Raw genomic sequence first — 20,907 nt, 5'->3', positions numbered from 1 at the left:
GCCTCGCCTCTGTCAGTGCGCCCCAGGGTGGCTGTGGCTACAATGTAGCTTGCCATCACCAGTGTGTGAATAAGATAACCTTTATTAGTCCCAATGTGTGCGTGAATGGGTGGATGACTGGATATGTAAAGCGCTTTGGGGTCCTTAGGGACGCTATACAAATACAGGCCATTTTAGTTACAAATGGAGGTTTGGGTACAAAAATACTATTTTAGAAATTACAGGTTTGTTTTTTATAGAACAAATGACAAAGAAAAGAGTCTAAAACGTTTCTTTTAGAAGGCGTGTGTCATCCTCCACTGAGATTTGACCCCTTGGTTTGTTTTGCGTCTCTGTTTTTCTGAGGCAGTAATTCAAGCTGTGGTGTCTGACATGAGCCAAGTACTAAATCTGCATCATAACGTACCAGGATCTTTATTTTTAAAACCAAAGTGCCTGAGAGAGAACCTGTATTACAAGCAGTGTAAGGACTGTAACCTGCTCTGCTGTTATTCTGCTTTTCAAAGCCTGTCATTAAGGTTTGATGGATGGCGTCCAAGGATTGTAGCAGCAACCCGAGCAATCAAATCTTTCCCTTCAGCTCTCCCTGTTGACATTCTTCAACATCCACTGTCAGTCACCGCCGTGCCTGAGCAATCTTTTTAATATATTTAAACAAAGCAGCACATCCTCTTTTCCTTCGCCAAACTCCATCGTCTTATTCTAGCCCTGTGGTTTGCTGTGCCCTGCGCTGGATTGAGCTGTTTAAATATTAACCACTTCTGTACGTATGTCAGGGGGTGAGCTCATTGTGCTTTGGAGGAAGCAGACTTTGTAGAAAGCTGACACTGCTGCAGTAAAGTAGTTAGCATCCCATCACAGGCACTTGGTGTGAAGTTTCCATGAGTCTGATTCCACTTCCATGCGTGTGTGAGCCTTAACCTTGTAGCTACCACGCTCACAGCTCCAGCTCAGTGGAGCAGACCATCGGGGGACTCGGTCAAGAGGAGGCTCTCTGTTTGATGTGATAAACCGCATCACTTTTTTCCCTCCCTCTACTCCTTCATTTGGTCCGGTGCTCGGCGGTGACGTGCCGAGTTGATTGGCTCTGTGCCTCCAGTCTGTATCTTCACTGATTTACCTTTGGAAAGAGAATGTGTAAAAACAATGGACTGAGGTATAGATGCTGCAGGAACTTGAGAGCAAATTAGGGGTGGGTGGGAGGGGGGTTGTAGCTGAAATGGTAGCTAGCTCTGATAAAGAGCAGCCACCTGCAGTGTTACAGAGGGAGAGAGAGGGAGTGGGGAAGTGTATGCATTGAAGGGGGGGTAGAGAGAGAGAGAGGAAGGGAGGAGAGAGGAATTGCAGGCAGCAGAATTGTGATCAGTCAGGACAATAGGAGGATGTAACTTCTGCAGGACTAGGTTATCTGCTCTTTAGCTAGGAGCAGCTAAAAAAATGTTTCTTTTAGACCTCGTCTGTTGCCGGACCGCATCTCTCAGATAATCTTAGCGCTCTCTTGTCTGCAGAGGAGTTAATCCTGGGAGTGAGCTATCACTGAAAGTGCTTTTTGAAGGAGCTGATCGGATTCTTGACTGGATTTTTTTTTTTTTTTTTTTCTTTTCTCCTTGACAAATTTTCAAGCTTATGAGATGTCTGAACGGAACTTTTGACATGGGACCCTCATCTGGAACGTGACTGTTTATGCAGCAGGTTTAAATGATAAGACAGCCGACAAGCAGAAAGGGAAACTTTCAAATCTGTGTTTTATAAAGAAATGTTATGTTTTCGAATTTAACGCTGTTTACTTTTCTAAGCTGCCAGATTTCACAAGGTAGAAAACGATTGACTCTGTTAGCCTCTGTGTTTGAGGGGTAGTTAATATATTGGGAGGTAACTACCTGTGCAGTGATTGGTTTCTAGTGTGGAGTGTGTATTTGCTTTGAAAGAGAGTTAAAGAATTCCAGTAACATGTTCACTGGAGGAGAGGCACCAATCTGTCTTTGTATAGGTTAGACTGCTGACAGCTGTCACTATAGTGTTGCTCTGTTATCAATCTCCGTTCATTGCAGTCATGTCACAGGTTTCCTTTAGTCCCTCTGCGTTTTTTTCTTGTCCTGCTGCTTCCGATGTGGACAGTGGCACATCACAGGTAGATTCCTGTTTGGATTGTCCGTGGGGGATTATATGTTAAACAGGTGGGATATGTGAGTCTGGGATCCAATTATTTACCAAATACCTGTCTTGGCTACAAGTCTGGATCACTTACACTTGGCTGCAACAAATGTACTACCCTGGAAGAACTTAAACTAAAGTTATACGCTCCAACCTGAGTGTTATTGTAAAGTTAAAGTGTAATTAAAACAGCCCTAATTCTTTTTTTTTTTTTTCTTTTTGGGCAGAAAAAGGTACCTCCTGAAATGGGACACTCTGACTTTTTTTCATAATCAGATATGAAATATTTAGTCATATTTGTGAGTTAGGTGAGGCACCGCACTGTGTGCTAAACAGAAATGTATTTCAGCATTCTCCTGGCTCACTATCATAGCAAAAATATATTCTTTATTTTTTAGATATTATCCATTTTTTTGTGGATTTATCCCTTTTATCTTACCTTCACCCCCGACTCGGGGGTAGTTTAATCTATTTCGAGTGACTGTTGTTCAGCCCCCGCTGTCCTGCGGGAGCTGACGCCTTGTTCACAGAGGACACTGTCTCCCTCACGTTCCTGCTGCTGGTGCGCTCGGCTCTGCTGGCCGAGAATGATGTGGCAATGCCACGTCTCGTCCTCGGAGTGCCGCTGCTACCGGCTGAAAGGTTTCTCACTCCTGAAGCGCTTTCCCCTGTCAGCAGGTGCTGCAGGCCGACTGCTGGACCAGCCCGTGGGAGACTGGCTGGAGCATGTGGGTCTGCCGCAGTACGAGAGCAAACTACTCCTGAATGGATTCGACGACCTTCACTACATGGTGAGTGCCTCACTTACTTCATTTTCATTACTGTCTTTGGTTCATATTTAATTCTCTCGCCTGTTTAGCCGTTTATTTTCAGTTTTTAAGTCTTTGAAGACTTTTTTTTACCTTTTCCCTGTACTCTAAAGTATCATATTTGCATCATAGGTATTTGCATTATTTAGTGCTTGGCTTAACTCAGTGTTTCAACTTTTCCATCTGTTCTGGTGACTCCACCTTTCAACTTAGCCGATGCAGTCTGAGCTCAGCTCCTGTCAGATAGTTTGTTTGATACTGTTACCTCTGGTTTAGTGTTGAATCAAGGCTGTCCTGGATCCTCACACTCTCAGACGGTTTGTCTCTGGCCTGGGAGGCGATTGTCGTGGCTTCTCGTTAACAGTCAGAGAGCCGGCTGCCAACAAAGCAGCTGATGCCCGACCAGAAGGGAGAAGAATCTTGATGAGTAATGGGGTGCTATTGCCAATCTGACAAGTTTATAGAGCCCAAAGTGTGCGATGCCTCTCTGAGTTGGCTCAGTTGCTTTTCTCAGTCCTGAAGTCTGATGAAGGGGCACAGCTGGCAGTCTGAACCGGTGGGAAAGTTGAGAGATAAGCATCCTATTTGTCAAGATAAGAACTCACATTTCTATCAGACTTATGAAAATCTGTTGTCCACAGTGTGTTTTATTTGTTACAGTGAAGGTTTTTATGTTTTTCAAACACTACTGTAGATTCACACATGAGTTATAAATGTACTCAAGATTCCCTCCATGTGGACTTACTACTTACCACAAAGTAAATGAAGCCAGATCCAGAGTGCTGCGTATAAACAGGAACACAGCAGCAACAACAAAACAGAACAAGTTCTCTTAGCGACTACAAAAATAATTCATAAATCACTGTGTTGGGTGCAAATTAAACTTTTCATTTCGGCTGAAAGAAAGGGTCTCGGGCACTTTTAATTTGAATTTGAATGAACTGTGCCTCAGATGAGTGCGACTATGAGAAGCTGACAAAGACTCCAAAGAATATGGTCTCTTAGACACTCAGCGTATTGTACGTAAGCATAACAGCTGTTTCCTTGTGCGAATCAGAAGATATACACCTCTGTTTGTAAGCTCCACAACACATGACAGCAGATGTAAACAGACGTACACGTTTCAACTTATAAGCCCCTGAGATTATGTGATATAGCAGCAATATTAAAACCAGTACAGACATTTAAAGTTCAAAAACTACAAAACAAAACATCGATCTCTCTGAGGGAAACATTTACTACAATTTAAAAAAAAAAAAAAAAAAAAAAAACAAAAACCATGAAGTGATGGGACAAAAATTAATGAATATATTTCTTTCTTTTCACACTTTTTTTTTCTTTGAGATTATCAAACCTTTTAAACAATTTTTATAAATAAACTTGAACTTTAAATTCTAAATCATTAACCTTGAGCTTTGCAAAACTGGATATAATAAAGACGATATATAGGCAACTTCATTTGGTATGCTAATGATGTATACTAATCTGGTGTTCAATCTAATTGGGTTTGTAGTAACGCGATGCATTTAGGCATGCAGACACTGTCAGGATGACCTTCTGAAGTTTGAATGGAGCGTCAGGATGGAAAAGAACAGTGATTTAAATGGCTGTTGGTGTCAGACAGCCTGGACTGAGGATTTTCCTACAAAATGATTTCTAGGGTTTTACAAAGAATGATCTGATAATGTGAAAATATCCACATCTCTGGGTGAAAATGTCTTGTTCATGCCTCGAGCTCACTGGAAGGCAACTTGGAAGTAACTCCAGTAACCACTTGTTACAACCAATGTATGCAGAAGAGCATCTCTGAACTGCAGAAGACCACACAAGGTGCCACTACTGTCAGCTAAAGACCGCAAACTGAAGCAATGATTAACACAACCTGACCAGAATTAGACAATAGAAAACTAGAAGATCACTGTCTGGTCTGACGCCAGATAAAGGTCATCACTGATTGTCAGTATCTGTATATTTATTTCTTTACCTCTGCATGTAAGGCTTGTTAATTAGACTTAAATATTATAAATATAATGTTTCTTTGGTTTATTAAGCTTCAGTTGTTTAATAAATAAAATGTGTGGTTGCTATCAAACTATATCTGTCTAATTTCAGTGCACTCTGATTCTCCCATAAACAACCTTTTACTCTACTTTACATAACCCGAGAATAGAGAATTCATCCACTTATCAGCCTCTCCGCTTGGAGAAAGCGTGATCCACACCCATGTTTAAGTACGTGTTGAAGCCTCTGAAGTTTCTCTCGGGGTTTAATCTTCCTACTGTCTTTTAGGCTTTCACACTCCTTTTTCTCAGGCTTGAGTCGTCTTTTTATTCCAAAGCGGCAAGCTGGCAACATTTCTATCTTTAAACATGGCTTACTAACCACCTGGCTTCCTAAAGTCGCTGCAGGGTTTAGAGAAAAAGCTGTTACCTCTGAACAAAACAACCTGTCCCTCCCACAGCAAATGTTGACCTTTTTTTTTTTTTTTTTTTTTTTTTTTTTATGAATCACAATTTAGTCTCAATTGGAAATTAGAATTACCCTCTGAGTCACCTTTGCTTTGCTAAACTTTTATAATTGCGTTTAATCTATGCATTAGTGAATAGAGCAGAAACGAGCCATATTTCGTTCTTGGCTGAGTTGCCAGTACTGTGTACAGATATGCCTGTCAGCCAATCCACTTTTATCTTCAAGAGACGGATCACCTTCTGTGTTCGACTTTCAAAACAACAATCTAAAAACACTTCAGACTCAGAAATAGATGCAGAGTCATGATGTTACTCTTATGCATTTCCTATGAGCTGCTAAAAGACGGGCAAGATGCCAGTATTTTAATTGAAATGTTCACACTTCATCATCAAATTTTAAACAATGGTAAGAAAATGGTCCTTCTCTGAGTTAGGTTGTTAGACATACTATTTATTTTTCCAAGTATGCTTATGTAGCAGCGAGATCACTAATTAAACAGTGTTAACTCTGCCACTCGGCCAACTGTGATGTGTGTCTCCCCTGCAGGCACGCTCTAGAAGCAGATCAATAACAGCAGTGAATGTATTGTGTTCAAGCAGCGTTGCAGAGACGAGCCTTTTTCTGAAACCAATTAGATGCTTTTTATCGACTCGTGGAGCAAATGTCCCGATGAAACAAGCGCTGCGCAATCATGCTGTTCTCCACCGCTCGTTGGTGCTGACAAGTAAAGCCTGTTGAAATGAAATGTCTCTTTTTCTCTGTGTTAGACTTCTACGCTGTGACACAGTCGGCAAGTTCGTTTGTATTCAAAGCGACTGAGACTGACGGTCTTCTGGCGAGGGCGTCTGGATCTGACTTTTATGCGGTCAGCTGAGGGAGAACAAATTTACTTTGAGTTTCAAATCAGTGGAGGTGGCTGAGGATTTATAAGGAGAAAGACTTTTTTGTTTGTTTGGTTTGTTTTTTTGTTTTTTTTTTAGAAAGAGTTGGTCAGATCTAAAAGTTGCACCAAGGTTAGGCAAACCTTTTCTACTTCTGAGCTGCATTCATGTAATCTAAATTCATGATGTTTTCGTGACCCCCAACCCCCCTTTTTCTGCCTTTTAATAAATGCAAAGGGCTCATGCTGCAGCGAGGGACCAAACCCTGCGGAAAAATCCAGTAATGGCTTCCTGCATCCGAAGCTAAAGGACTGGGAATGGATTGATTGATTTCTTTTTTTTTTTTTTTTTTTTTTTTTTTTTTTTTCTTTTTGGGCTTAGATTTGTTTGTTAATTTGAAAGAAACATTTTTTTTAATGTTCTGTCATCGTTTCATTTGCACTTTTCTTTTGAGGTCTGAGTGGTCTCATGGCAGCCAGTTTAGGAGGACAAACTGAGTCTTAGTGCTGTTAGGTAGCTGTCCTTTAGAGGGTCAGAATGAGTGATCCGTGCCCCTGAGCACCCAGCCTGAATTCAGAGTGCTTTTAAACCAGGGAGGCCACTGTGGCTGTTCTCTGGATAGGCCGAGGAGGAACAGAGCAGCATTTTAATGAGAGGACGGAGTAAAGCAGAGCTGGACAAGCTGCACAGGCACAAAACAGGCCCAGCTTACACTGCTGTAAATGTATTCTGTTTGCCAATGTTGTGCTGATATTAGCGTTCTCTCTACTAATGTACTCCTTGAAACCTGCCAACCCTGTGGAAGCACATTAGCCAGAAATTTCCCCACAGAGTTGTCACCACCACATCATGCTGTTTGTGTTTTCAGACTCTTTGAATGAGGATAAATGGCTTATCCAGATATAGCAGAGGTGAATGTAACACTTTACATGAAAGGAAATGAGAATTTTTATTAAACCAGGTGTGAACAAACATTCTTCACCTAACAGGTGTTCAGTTCACTCCAGTTTGGTTTGGTTTAGTGAGGTGTGTCCAGAAGCAAAATGTTGATTAGTGTTCAAAGTTATTTGCTTTATCAGTCAGGTTGTCATTCAACCATCAAGCCATTAATCATGGGACTGAACTGGGAGTCATTTATTTATGTCTAAGCTTACCCAGGTTAACTTCAACATGAAATCAAATTATCCAAGGACAAAAAAGATTGAAAGAAATGAACAAAAGAGCCCTGTGTCAGCTTGGCGACTTGTCCAGGGTGTACCCAGGGTCTCGCCGTATGATGGCTGGGATGGACTCCAGCACCCACACAATGCTGATGTTTCCTTGGCTTGCCTCAGTGATAGATGTCATAAAACAAATATTAAAGTCTGTAAAGCCCAATAAACGGGATGATTTCGAAGTGATGAGATAACATTTCTGCACATCTGCCAGAATTGGCAGAAGACACATGAGAAAATCAGAGTGGTAGGAAAATGAATAAATCAGGAAATGGGCAAAGAGTGTAAACCCAGTCTGTTACAGCTGTATTCCCCCGCATAGAGACATTTATCAGTTAATCTCCAGTGGGACAGTAATGCAATGATCCATGCGCTTTGAAGCATTATCATCCATTCAGCCCCACAAACCATATCAGTCCTCAGCTAGAGAGGCAGCAATCAGCATGTTGCTGCTCAGAGATAATGGGCTTTCAGTTGTCAGTTTCGTGTGAGGCAGTGTGAAGGCAAAAGAGATGATACATAATGTCCTGTGCTCAGTGTGGGCTGAAGCCAAGATCATAGTGAGTTCTGATCAATAAACTCACTCGGAGCATTCAGGTACTCATATTTCTGCTTTCCGTCTTCCTTCTCCGGATTTCCATCGACAGGCTGGATCGCAGCCTATTAGAAATTTCAGCATGAACAGGATGGCAGTGTAAAAGTTTATGTCAGTGTCTTAGCTGAATTGTGATTAGCATTGTGATTCCACAGGCAGCATTACAAAGATTGCTCTGCAGCATTTACTCTAACAGACGCACTCCTCCCCGCTCATCATGCTCTCCGCCCCTTGTTTGCATCAACGGCATCTGCATGAAAAACAGGCTGTCAAGTTTGACCTACAGACAGCATCTCTGCTATGCCATTAGTGGTGTGTGTGTGTGTGTGTGTGTGTGTGTGTGTGTGTGTGTGTGTGTGTGTGTGTGTGTGTGTGTATGTGTGTGTATGTGTGCATGTGCACAGCGGTGAGCACCACAGGATTAACTTTAGGTTCATATTGAAGAGTCAGCCCTGAGGCGACGCCTTCTCTGGACCGTAGTGATACTGGCAGATGAGAGTTGGCTGCTGACTCCCCTGCAGAAGCACTACAGCTAGCATTCATGGTTTATATCCAACAGGCAGGACTTGTGACCCTTACCCACTTCTTATTGGTCAATCTGAGCATGGTTAAAAGTCAGTTTAATTCAGTTTAACAGACGGCAATTCCTTCAACCTCTGCTAACTGGCTAGTCCCAGCCCTTGCCATCCTGTGGTTTTGACTACCAGTTCAATTGCTGGGTGGTTGTTGTTTTGGTCCTATCAGTTATTCAGCTGCTTCTTGGAGATATTCACGTTCTATTCCACCCTCCTGCAGTTGAAGACAGTAGTCTTTCTCCTCTGCAAATGCTGAGACCTGAAAAGACTACTGTAACCAGGGTCTAACAGTGGGTAGGGAAATTGTTAATAAACAAGACCCACAATCAGCTGTAATCTTGGAGTTCTTTCATTCACCTCAGAGGCAGCTGATTATGTTGCTCAGTAAAGCTGCAACATTAAGTGTGAAAACCCCAGAAGCTTTATTATGAATCTGTTATCGTTTTAATCGAAATCTGTGGGAAACACTGTTTACTGTCTTGTGACTGTCTTATTTGGTCTGTTGTACCATAAAATTGTTTAATATGGAACTAAAATAAATGAATAAATGATGTTCGGTGTTCATATAAAGGCTTTCCTTTTACGTGTCAAGGTGTTTTGATTTCCCCCGCGGCTGTCGTCAGCTATCGATGCGCCTCCATCTCATAACGCTGCCCACTCTGCAACTCAGACATTGATTCATCCCTCCCTTCTCCATTATCTGTTTGTTGCCACTCAGTCTCCAAAGGTGATATCGTGTGTAACCAAAGACTGGTTTGAACATCAATCACCACATTCCTGTCAGTACCAACCCCCACACACACACACACACACACACACACACACACACACACACACACACACACACACAAGTCTCATTTAAGGGGTTATCGATGTGGCTCCTCTGGTGATAGTCACTAAGTTGAGTTCTAGGGAGGCTCTCAGTCAGGAGTAATTCACCTTTTTATGCAATGGTAGCATATTTGTGATCAATTCTCACGTTGCACTGAAGGCTTTTAGCTTGGAGGGTTCGTCTTAGATAGATATCTATCTATCTTTATCTTACATCAAAGCAGTCTGTGTTTTGGGATTTTCATAGATGACTTGAATAAACTACGTAAAATAACAAAAACTGTCTTTTACTAAATGGTAACTTAAATTACTTTATTCTGACACAGTTTAATGTACCTTGCTTTCTAATGACTTTCATGGGTCTTAGACTAGAAATGCCAGTAACAAAAATGCTTGTTTTGTATGTTGCTTTAAAGGGGAGCAATGTAATGGAGGACCAGGACTTGAGAGAGATTGGAATCGCAGATCCGAGCCACAGAAAGAAGATCCTGCACGCAGCACGTTCCTTTCCAAAGGTGATAAATCATTGATTCCTACTTTAGTACTTCTCAGACCCAATTCAGTGTTTTGCATTTGCTTTAATGTTAGATGATTAAGTAATATTCTCACCTTAGACCCAAGTATCTATTGCATTTATGAAAATTAACAAGTTAATTTGTGGGTTAGGCATACGGCTGAGCAGGAGCAATAGTGCTTAATAATGAAGTCGAATGCGGTTTGGCGGTGGGCTTGCTTTATCTTATTGTATTGGGAGCTTTACTTTTGTTATAAAAATAAAATTAAACAAAAACACCTCTGCAGTATTCTCACTTTAATTTGTATTGCTTTAGCTCATTCTGCTTGTATACAAATATACATCTGTGGGGGTTATTGAAACCAGAACCCTTCAATTTCCTGCCAAGGAAAATTGGCTAAATTTGCAGCATATTGGTTCAGCCAACGCCCTGAATTCCTCAAAGTGTCTGTGAATGATTACGTTTTCTGCTGCAGGTGAAAGCGCTCGGCTGTGACGGCAGCAACTCCCTGTCCTCCTGGCTGGAGAATCTGGGCCTGCATGAGTACTTGCAAAACTTCCTGTCCAGCGGCTACCGCACTCTGGACTGCGTCAGAAACCTGTGGGAGCTGGAGATTGTCAATGTGAGTCACAGTGATGTACAAGGACAGTGGGGAGTATCAGAGGGTGAAATTAGTCTTCAGGTGTCTTGGGGAAAAAAAAAAATCAGGATAGGGAAACGAGTTTGACGGTTTACTTCAGGTTCCCCCCCCAAACTGAAGCAGGAGGCTAAAACTGAAGGTGAATGTGTATTTGTGTTGAATATTGGGAAATGGATTCTAAAGTCTCACTCAAAAAAAATTAATTGAGATTTTCACGTTTGAAAACAAGAACTGAAATTACTTGGTTAGAAGATGGCACGTCAGACTTCACTGGTCTGTGAGGAAATGTGCTGACTTTTGCTACTACTGGGAAGGGTCTCTGAAAGAAACATGTTTTCTTGTTCACTCCAAGATCAGTGCTGCATTCCTCCATTTCTGTGTGCAATACCATCACCTGTAGATCAGTGAAGTAATGTCAGACACTGTATCGCTGCATGAACGTGTGAACTTGTGCAATCCCGTATGTAGATTCAAGATTAACAGAAGAGAAGAGACTCGGAGGGGAAACAGCTTCACATGGAGAACTATTAAGGGAACCTCACAAATGAAATAGTGCCTGATGTGTTGTTTTCTGGCATTTCCTTTTGTGCTGCTCAGTATGATCACTTCATAATTTTCTTTTTTACAGGTGCTAAAAATTAGCCTACTTGGTCACAGGAAACGCATCATCGCTTCCTTAGCGGAGAGGCCTTATGAAGAGCCTCCTGTCAAACCTCCTCGTTTGTCTCAGATCAGGGTGAGGACCTACAAACTACTTTCCTGTCTAAAAGTGCTTCACAAAATGTTTCTTGTTTACTCTTCACTCACTTCGGAACCAGATCTGATGTTTGAATACTGTCCGACAAACTTAGGCTTACGTTTCAAATTCTTTATTTTTAGCCTGTAAATGTTGCAAAGTATATTGACAAAGATGAATGCCTGATGGCTAATGATAGAGAGTGCATCTGACATGAGATACCCAACTGTGTCATATTACATCTCTGCAGTGCCAAGACCTGCCTGGATCCCAGACTTCATCTCCCATGAGTCAGATGGAGCCCTACACAGGACGCTCAATGGACCCTCTGCTGCCTGCAGGCGAGCCAGGGAGGAAAAAAGCACAAGAAAACGACTATGACGTTACCCAAAGATATCGCAGCGAACGACACAGGCCTCCTGTATGTGGTATATCTACGAGTGTGTTAATGGTTATTGAGGGCCTCTGCCAGGCTTCTTTGATAGTTATGGTTATTTTTATAGGAGCGACATGAAGACTGGCAACGAGAGCCCCGCCTGACCTTGCGGCCACCTAGTCTAGCAGCACCGTACGCCCCGGTTCAGAACTGGCATCACCAACCAGAGAAACTCATCTTTGAATCCTGCGCTTATGAAGCTAGTGTACGTCTGCACCATTCTCCTTCCTACATGATTCCGCTTCGTTGATTAAACACATCAGCAGTAATGTCTTTTTCCCCTCCATTTCATTACAGTATCTTGGTTCCATGCTTATTAAGGAACTAAGGGGCACTGAGTCCACGCAGGATGCTTGTGCCAAAATGCGGGTATGACAAGTTTCTCCAATCCCTGAGGATAAACTCATAGATATTGTTTGTGTGAGTGGCAATTGACCTGTCCTTTTAATCTTCCCTCCAGAGGTCAACAGAGCAAATGAGAAAAGTCCCGACTATCGTCCTCTCAATCACATACAAGGGTGTGAAGTTTATCGACGCAGCCAACAAGGTTAGCGACTACACACATGCACACACACACACGTGCATACACATTTTCTCTTTGCGTCTTCTTAACCAGACGTGTTCTTTGAGGCGTGTGATACATCAAATTGAGGCCGGGGCAAATGACAGCATGTTTCCTTTTTTAATGTGTGCATGAAAGTGACGCAGTCAGACATCAAGCTTCCTCTCTTTCTGTGATTGTAAATATCATGCTTGCAAGTTTGTGTCAGATTAGTTTGTGCTTATATTTCCTTATAGGAAGCAAATCTGATTGACATTTAGTTGACATTAATAAAAAAAGGCTTTGAAATGTTGAAGCTCAACATGGTCTTGTTGTAGTTGCACTTGTGATGGCTGGCAGTCAGTGTCTCTCCTTTAACCGTTTAGTTTTTTTTATTTTGTAACATTTTCTAACAGCATTATTGTCTCAATGTTGATGGAATGAAATAAAAATTTTAAAAAATGAAAGAATGCACTGTGTACTCTCGTTACTAAACCTCACTCATGTTGCCCTTCTCGGTCCAGAACATCATTGCAGAGCACGAGATCCGTAACATTTCTTGTGCAGCCCAGGACCCAGAGGACTTGTGCACATTTGCCTACATCACTAAGGACCTGCAGACCAGCCACCATTACTGCCATGTCTTCAGCACAGTAGATGTGGTAAGGACACTTGTACTGGGCTCTATTGTGCTATAGATGGTAAAAAAGATGATTGTGTGATTGTGCTGTCACCCATCGCTCTTGAAGCTTTTATATGCTGGCGTTTTAGAGCCAGACGTCATCTTACAAAGATGGGAGGGTGGAGGGTTTACTTAGCAGCTAGCGCTTAGCAAGTTTCATTCATAAACAGCAGCTCATGGCATGCAAGCAGGCATGCAATATAGAGACACACATACAGGCTAATTAATGTAAGAAACAGATGGACATTAGAGCACAAACTTCTTGGATGGTCAGCACCACACAGAAATGAACAGTATTAGTCATGTAATCAATTAGAAATGTTCTAAAAGTCACCAGTAGTAGTAAGCACACGGTGAAGAGCTCCAGTTTAGTACTTCAGAATGAGTCCTCAATTATTATGTTGTTATTAAATTGTTATGAAGGGGGAAACAATCCACAGAAGCCAAAATATTTTTTGTACCATACTGTAAAATGTGACATTTTAACATGGAAGTCTGTCATTTTTGGAGCCAGCTTCAAGCTTTGCACAGAGGAACTGCAGTTTTTGTACTTCTGGAGTTTCTCCCCCGTGTTCAAAACAAAGTACAGATTTATCTTCTAGTTATGTCAGCTTGCAGTTTGTCTGCTTATTCAGGGAACCAGTGGGCCTTGAACAGTAGTAGTAGCTCAGTGTGTATTTTACGTGTAGTTGTTTTTTTTTTTCCTGTGTAATAATATTCAACATTGCTATCAATACATTTTTCAAAAAATGCCTCTCTGTGCAAAATGGGTTCAAAAACATAAACAACTGTGGGATCCTGTTTGTCTGTGTCTGATATTATTTGTATCCCACTGTAACTTTACTGTATAAAGAGCTAACATCTCCAAAATGTCAGGAGTAGTTAGTCATTACAAGAAGTGTTTGTGAGCTAAAAATCAAGAATGTGGGATACTGTGTCTGTGATTTGGAGAGCCCAGCGCTGCTCCCGACGCAGGAAAAACCAATTCTGCAGTGGCGACCTACCTGGCACTTGTGCAGGTGAAGCCAAAGGGAAGATATGCTTCATCATATTTTCTAGTCTTTGACTTGGAAGGATGTTGGTTTGAAAACCTATTTGGCGATGCTTCATCTCCTGCTTTGCGTTTGTGTGGCAGCCCCGTCAGAAACCTGTCCGTTATGCTAGTAGTAGCTTGACAAGGGTTTTCAGCTGCAGACAGTAATGCTTTTGTATTTGATTGCGGGCTGTTGGTAGTCATTAAACACTGAAACGCTATGAGTCAAATAGTTACCACAGCTTTGCCGTGTCCCTTCTGCTACCGAAAGTGTCCATATGAATCTCCTTTATTTGGTTATTTTAAACTGCACTGACTATATGGCTGCTTTCAGGGTCCGCCTGGCACAATCGTCACTACACAAGAGATGTTTCTGCGTATTGGTGTACATGGAGTGCTTTATCTCAGGGCAGGTTACTACATCAAAGGATATAAAGAGGATTTCACAGCTCTGTGTTGTGTCTCTTCAAATGATGATTGTTGTTCCCACCATAGGATTGCTTTTTCAGATAACGTATAAAGCATGAATCATCTGTCTTTAGTCTGCAGAGCTTGTTCGTACCTGGGAGCTGTCAGGGTAAAACAGAATAATCCAGCAGCTTTATTACTGAGCTACAGAGGATGGATCTAGTTTAGGAACAGGGGGTTGCTGCACAATACTCCTGAGATTACTGCCACTTCTTCAGGTTATGCAATTTTGTTTTGAAGAAGTTTTGGAGGAAAAAATCTTTCTTCTGTTACGTTTTGCTGTCTCGCTGCACACTGTGATGGTGGTGGTCCTTTGGCTAAAGGCTTGTAATGACTCCGTGATCCTCCTCTTTCTCCCTTTCTGTATAGAACCTGACCTATGAGATTATACTGACACTGGGCCAGGCGTTTGAGGTAGCATATCAGCTGGCTCTGCAGGCCCAGAGGACCAAACCGCACCAGAGCGTCCCAGCTGGATCTGGATCAGAGGTCATTGAGACCAAGTCCAGCAAACCTGTGCCCAAACCACGAGGCAGCATACGCAAAACAGCGGTGAGTTGGTTGTTAAAAAGTATTGTAGTAAAAACACCAAATAAAGCTGAAATATTGTTCAACGTGTTCTCGAGCAAATTTGGAATTTTAAATCCTTTTACTTCTCTGTGCCAGAAAAAAACTTTTTGTGTTTTGTGATTACATTTGCAGCACACGCCTAATTTTTTGGAAGCAAAAACGATGTTAGATTGCTTGCGTCAGTCTACACCTCTCGACATCACTGTGGTTATGCTATGCTGATGTCCATCTGGGCATTAGCATTAAACCATTAAGAGGGAAGCTTGTGTGAATATAAATGAGCCAAGTCCACCTCAGGGACAAGTCACACATTTCTAGCTGCAGCTTAATGATCACAATGATTTAACAATGTAATTCTGTTCAGTGTTTTCATCTGTGTGGCTTTTTTTTTTTTCACATGTACATTTTTAAATGTGTTTAATCAGCACCTGAGCACACATGCACTTCATACTCAGTTACACACATCCACACCGATAAGCACACATAAGCTTCAAAATGCACCTGCAGTGTCTTCTGTGTTGTGTGCGACCTGTCAGACTCCTCATGTGTCATGCCTGTTAAAATCTGTGTCCCTTTTCCTGCCCTTTAAGTTCTTTGACTCTGTCGCTGCTTCGTCCTGGTTCTTTGTGCACTTTCCCTTTTCTCTTCTAATCTTCGTCTCCGTCTGGCTCGCTTCTCTTCCTCCTGGTGGTGTTTATTCCTCCCAGGACTCTCCTCTTCCTCTCGACAGTCGTTGCTGTTACTGTTCCACCTGCACCAACCACCATCCCTCCTTCCTACCGCTGCACTCTGCCAGCCATGCTGCTCAGGTGCTGCCTCCTATCCCATCCCCATCCCTTCTCACCCACTCGTTGTTGTTATTTTTATTTCACTATCTTTTCTCTGCTATATGTTGAAAACTACAAATCATGATGTAAACTGTTAACTCCAACGCCCTCTAGTGACACGCTTGTAGTAAGACAGACAAAGTTTATATACTGTACACAGAATTCTTTTTGGGTGTTTTTACTTAAACTTTATGATATACATAGAGAAAATGTTGTTATTATATTTTATCAATAAAAAGCCAGCAAAATTGTCTGCTTACTAATTGCTCCCAAAAGTGCTCAGCAAAATGAGAACCAGGAAAAGTTAAAATTGCAAAAATTGCAAATCTCATAGACCCATATTTTTATTGACATCTGAACACGCAAAACATTTTAACTGTTTACACTGAGAAAAACATAAGATCGATTTCTGGGAGATGAGGAAACCAGTTGCCGGACTTTCAGCAGAGAAATGTGTCCCATTCTTGTTTATTGTATTGTTTTTAGCTGCTCAGTAGTTCTCTGTCTTCTTTGTTGTATTTCATGGTGTGTCAACTGTTTTTAATTGTGAAAGGTCTGAACTGCAGTTCAGCACCGAAGCTATGCGGCTGTAACAGATGAAGTATGTGGTTTAGTTTAGTTTAGTTTAGTTTAGTCGAACTATGCAAGGCCTTCCCTGAAAAAGACGTCATCTGGATGGAAGCACGTGTTGCTCTAAAACCTGTAGATACCTTTCGGCAATAATGTTTTGCCATGTGTGCAAGCTGCCTATTTCATGGGAACGATCCACCCACATACCATGAGAGATGGAGGCTTTTAAACTGAGCACTGACGGTCCCTCTCCTCCAGAGGACTTTTCATCTGTGTTTTCTAAAAAGAATTTTAAATTTGGATTTGTCTGACCACATGACAGTTTTCCAAGTTGCCTCAGAGCTTTGGCTCAGAGAAGATGGCAGTGCATCGCATAGTACTTCTGATCTTTTGAGCCCCAACTATTCTGAGAAATGTTGCTGCCATCAAATTCAAAATGACTTAATGTTTTTCATGAAATAGTGAAAAGTTAAAAACCTTTTTGTCTAATATAATAAATAAAATATGGGTTTATGAGATCTGCAAATCATTGCATCCTGTTTTCTTTACATTTTACGCAGCATTCCAACTTTTTTTGGGATCGGGGTTGTAATTTTATGATAATTGATGGATAGGTGTGATGCTGCATCGTTTATGGAATCTGTTTAAACACAAACATCAACACTTTCATGGGTAAATGTGGTTAAATTTCACCACAAACAATTACAGTTTGTTGGCACAATAATACTTCATTGCTGCATTTTGAATCTAAGCATTACAAAAAGTGTAATCAGCCTCGTATGTGAAGATTCAGATATTTCATTGCTGTCTGTTTGTACTCACAGGGGGACATCGTGGACCAGGAAGGCGATTCTCAGTCCCAGGGTAGTGCCACGTGGCTCATGGACCCCAAGGAATCCAAGCGCACTATCAGCACTAAGTACGAGACCACCATTTTCTGAGTGGACCTCTCTTCCTCCTGGGCTCAGCCTCACCCTCCTTCCTTCCCCTCCTTCTGTGTGCCTTTCACTGTGACGCTGCCTCTTTCTCCGCGCTGGACCTCTGCTCCTCCCCACCGCCATCACTTGTTTCCTCCTCCGACAACACCACAGTCTGTGGCAACTGACCAGCTGTTGCCCCTTCTTATGTTTAACTCCCAGCACCTTTACACTTTTTCTCAATTATTAATGCAACCCCTCCACCTCGCCCACCGTCTTCTAGCTGTCTAGTTGGTATCTCTTCTACTGTGAGCCTGCCACTCACTTTCCCTTTTATTCCTCCTTTCTGTTTACTTTATATGCTTCCTCCAACAATGCTTCCCCCTTTTTCTTTTTTTTTTTTTTTCTTTTTTTTTTTTTCTTCCCAACTGTCAACATCCCACTCTTTACTCTTGGTGATAAGCTCTCTCTTTTCTTAATGCTTTTCTTGCTCTGTTAGGCGACGGCCGCTCTGAGGCTTTTCACTCTGACGTTCCAACTCCTGACTTCACCGAGTGCTGAGAAAACTGATTTTTACCACAGCCAAGAGTGACCCACTGCACACATCCTGTACCTGGATGGACACGTTTCCTGAGGAAACTGTGAAACTGATCCTGTAATTCTATGCATCAGTCGGACTGTAGCATGTTTATGTTCGCAGGGATGCAGGTGTTATTGAGGTTAAATAAGATCAATTAAGGGCAAGGCTTTTTTTCTTCTTCTTCTTCTTCTTCTTCTTACGGTCAGCTGCCTGCTTAAAGCCAAAAGAGGCCAAGATCCTAGCACTGTGATATGATCCTTTTGATGCTAATGAAGTAAGCATTTTGGGGTGGGGTTTCTAGAGAGCATCAGAGGGACAGAATAGGGCACAGAGGCAGACATGGATCTGCATGTTAGTGGTCCTTGCTCCAAAAAAACAGCTCAAAATAATTCAAAACTGGCATGCCGTCAACTATCAGTCAGGATTTAAACTCAATGCTTCGTCTAGAGTGAACTAACTACACCTAAGCACTTACATAAAATCCTCAAGTTTGAAAGAATAAGTGCATTTTCCTCTCTTTTTTCCTTTCACAACAAATGCCTTCAGTGTTCATCCTGTCAGCATTGCCTTTCCCCCCCAGTCATACCAGGTTAATGTTTCACAGTTGCTTGGTGAAAAGAGTAAATCATTACGAAGGACTTAATCCATCACTATAGTGCTGTTTGTGTCCATCGGTTTTACTTTATTTTAACTCCACTGCTTTGTGTGCGTGTGTCTGTGTCCCTTCCCTGTAGCTGACACTGTGGCCAATCCCAGACAGTGAGAAAAGGACAGGAATGAGCCCTGTTGAGTGGTGGGTAGGATGTTTTGCTGGATCATTGCCCCACTTCTCACCGAGCAGATCACATCAGCAGTCGGATTGTGCCCACAGTTACACACAGGCCTGGAGAATAAGACGGATGTAAACCTTTCGCCAACGCAACACGCTCCCCCGGTTCATCAGACTTCTCCAACTTCATCACCCTGCACGCACGCACGCACGCACCCGCCTCCATTTAACTTCTCGATGCTTAGAAAAGTGATGGTTGTTCCGTGCGACATTAGAGACGGATGTGTTTGTTGTGTTGCGTGCATTTCCTCCGAAATGAACCATCACGTCCCTCACTGAGAGTTGGTGTTTATAGTTTCAGGAAATGTACCTGCCGTTTTCAAAGCAGAACTTGTAGTTAAAGGGGAAGTTGCTGCAGAGATGAGGAACATTCACTTTTTATTATGAAACAAACTGTCAGACGAGAGACCTCACACTGTAGGTACACACTTCTTCCTGGGTTGTTTGTCCTGTATCCAAACATTTTAGCTGCTTTCATCATCGTCAGCTTACATACATGTGTAACTGTGATAAAACAATGTAATCTTGCATGGGAGGAGCTCTCTTACCAAACTCAAGGGGCAAAGAAACTGACACTAAAAGACTGTTTTATATTGAAATAACGGGGGATGGCGTTTATTTTACTTTTTGCGTGTGTATGCGCGCGCGTGTGTGTGGGTGTGTGTGGGTGTGTGGGCGTTTACTTTTTTTATAGGACTATGATTTGTCCTAATGCTGGAACTGGATCAGGTGTGGTTCTTTCTCTCCTTCCCTGCCCCTTTGTTCAGTTAATCTCGACAAGATTATTCACCAAACCTGCCATGCAGGCTGGTACGACTCTAGATTTATAGCTGCAGACAAGAACAATAGGGCACGGCATGTTTCTCTAGCTAACTCCTAATATGTTGACTGTTAATGGTACTGTTTGGTCCACCAATCTGTATATGGGTGCATAGTCGGCTCATTTTGATTTAACTCTTGTATATGTGGTACATTTTTATCCGGCCAGTACGATAACTCTATGGTACACTGTCTTCAGCGCGCTGGTGTCAGCACCTTTAGCCATCAGCCTGGTCCTGCTCTGCTTTTGCACATTGCTGAGGATCAGGAAAGATATTTTGGGACTAATCTGATGACAACAATGATGAGAATGATATTGTACATGAATCTAGCGGTCTGTATTTTGATACTTGAATGATTTTTGTTTTTATAGATATCTATATATATATATATATATATGTATGTATATGTATGTATGTATGTACGTATGTAATTTTTGACACTTGTCAAAAAAGAGAAAAGGACTATGTCTTATAAAGTTAAACATATCGTGAATAAATACCCTGTGATTTAAAAAAAAAAAAAAACATTAAAAAAAAGAAGGCTGAGAACATGACTCAGAAGAGGGACCTCACTTCAGAGAAAAAGATTGTAAATAATCTTGGGCTTCCAGTCTTTTTTATGATTATTTTTCATAATTGTACAACTAATAAATGGTACAGTTAGAATCGTTGTCTCTGGATGTTTATTAGGACATTCTTTGTTCTTGTTTTAACGGCTCTTCCTCCAAATTTGGGTAAATTTCTGATGGATTTACAGTTCTGTTGCAGTCTTTAAGGGTAAGTGATGCATGAGTGTCGATGCATTCAGAGTATCTCGATTTGGCTCAGGGCAGCTGAGGTTAGTGGACGTCTTCCAATGAAATGTTTGCCCTCCACCCCATCTCCACATCATAAACTTCTCTGCAACAGCTCAGTGGATTTACAAAGGAAATCTGTATTACAGCTGCTTCTTCTGTCAGTCTATTAAAAAAAAAAAAGTTCATTAAATCAGAACAAAGAGAAACTTTTTATTTGAACTGAAGTTCACTTTTCAGCACAGGATTATAAACACAACACTTTTGCTTTTCTTTGCCCCTTTGACCTCGGTCCCTTCAGTTTTATTACTGCTGTCACCTTTTAAACCTTACATGACCCATATTGTGCTTTTGACTTTGTGTTCATGTTTAGCTTTATCTGCTCAAGTTAATTTAAATATTGCAAAGGTTTGAAATTGC

General features: G+C 41.7%; 1 protein-coding gene across 7 annotated transcripts in view; it reads left to right on the top strand.

The window, feature by feature from the left end:
- anks1aa (ankyrin repeat and sterile alpha motif domain containing 1Aa) overlaps positions 1-20,247 on the top strand; it is a 64,613-nt gene extending 44,366 nt beyond the window's left edge. For 3 of the 7 annotated variants that reach the window (XM_086276266.1, XM_086276261.1, XM_086276260.1), the window contains 11 exons: positions 2,830-2,945; positions 9,945-10,043; positions 10,519-10,665; positions 11,312-11,419; positions 11,670-11,840; positions 11,923-12,060; positions 12,153-12,224; positions 12,316-12,402; positions 12,921-13,058; positions 14,949-15,131; positions 17,371-20,247. In XM_086276266.1, the coding sequence (XP_086132392.1) occupies positions 2,830-2,945; positions 9,945-10,043; positions 10,519-10,665; positions 11,312-11,419; positions 11,670-11,840; positions 11,923-12,060; positions 12,153-12,224; positions 12,316-12,402; positions 12,921-13,058; positions 14,949-15,131; positions 17,371-17,487 (1,376 nt within the window). In that variant the 3' untranslated portion in view covers positions 17,488-20,247. Of the gene's footprint in view, positions 1-2,829; positions 2,946-9,944; positions 10,044-10,518; positions 10,666-11,311; positions 11,420-11,669; positions 11,841-11,922; positions 12,061-12,152; positions 12,225-12,315; positions 12,403-12,920; positions 13,059-14,948; positions 15,132-15,856; positions 16,566-17,370 lie in introns of those variants that run through there. The other 4 variants (XM_086276265.1, XM_086276264.1, XM_086276262.1 and 1 more) reach the window with 4 other exon arrangements.
- Positions 20,248-20,907: the final 660 nt, after the last annotated feature.

Source organism: Aulonocara sp. 'chitande type north' Nkhata Bay, linkage group LG20, assembly GCF_057382095.1.
Source record: "Aulonocara sp. 'chitande type north' Nkhata Bay isolate Kocher_YH1m ecotype deep benthic linkage group LG20, A_spYH_male_GT1.1, whole genome shotgun sequence".
NCBI classification, from domain to species: domain Eukaryota; kingdom Metazoa; phylum Chordata; class Actinopteri; order Cichliformes; family Cichlidae; genus Aulonocara; species Aulonocara sp. 'chitande type north' Nkhata Bay.
This window is presented reverse-complemented; position numbering and strand designations above follow the sequence as displayed.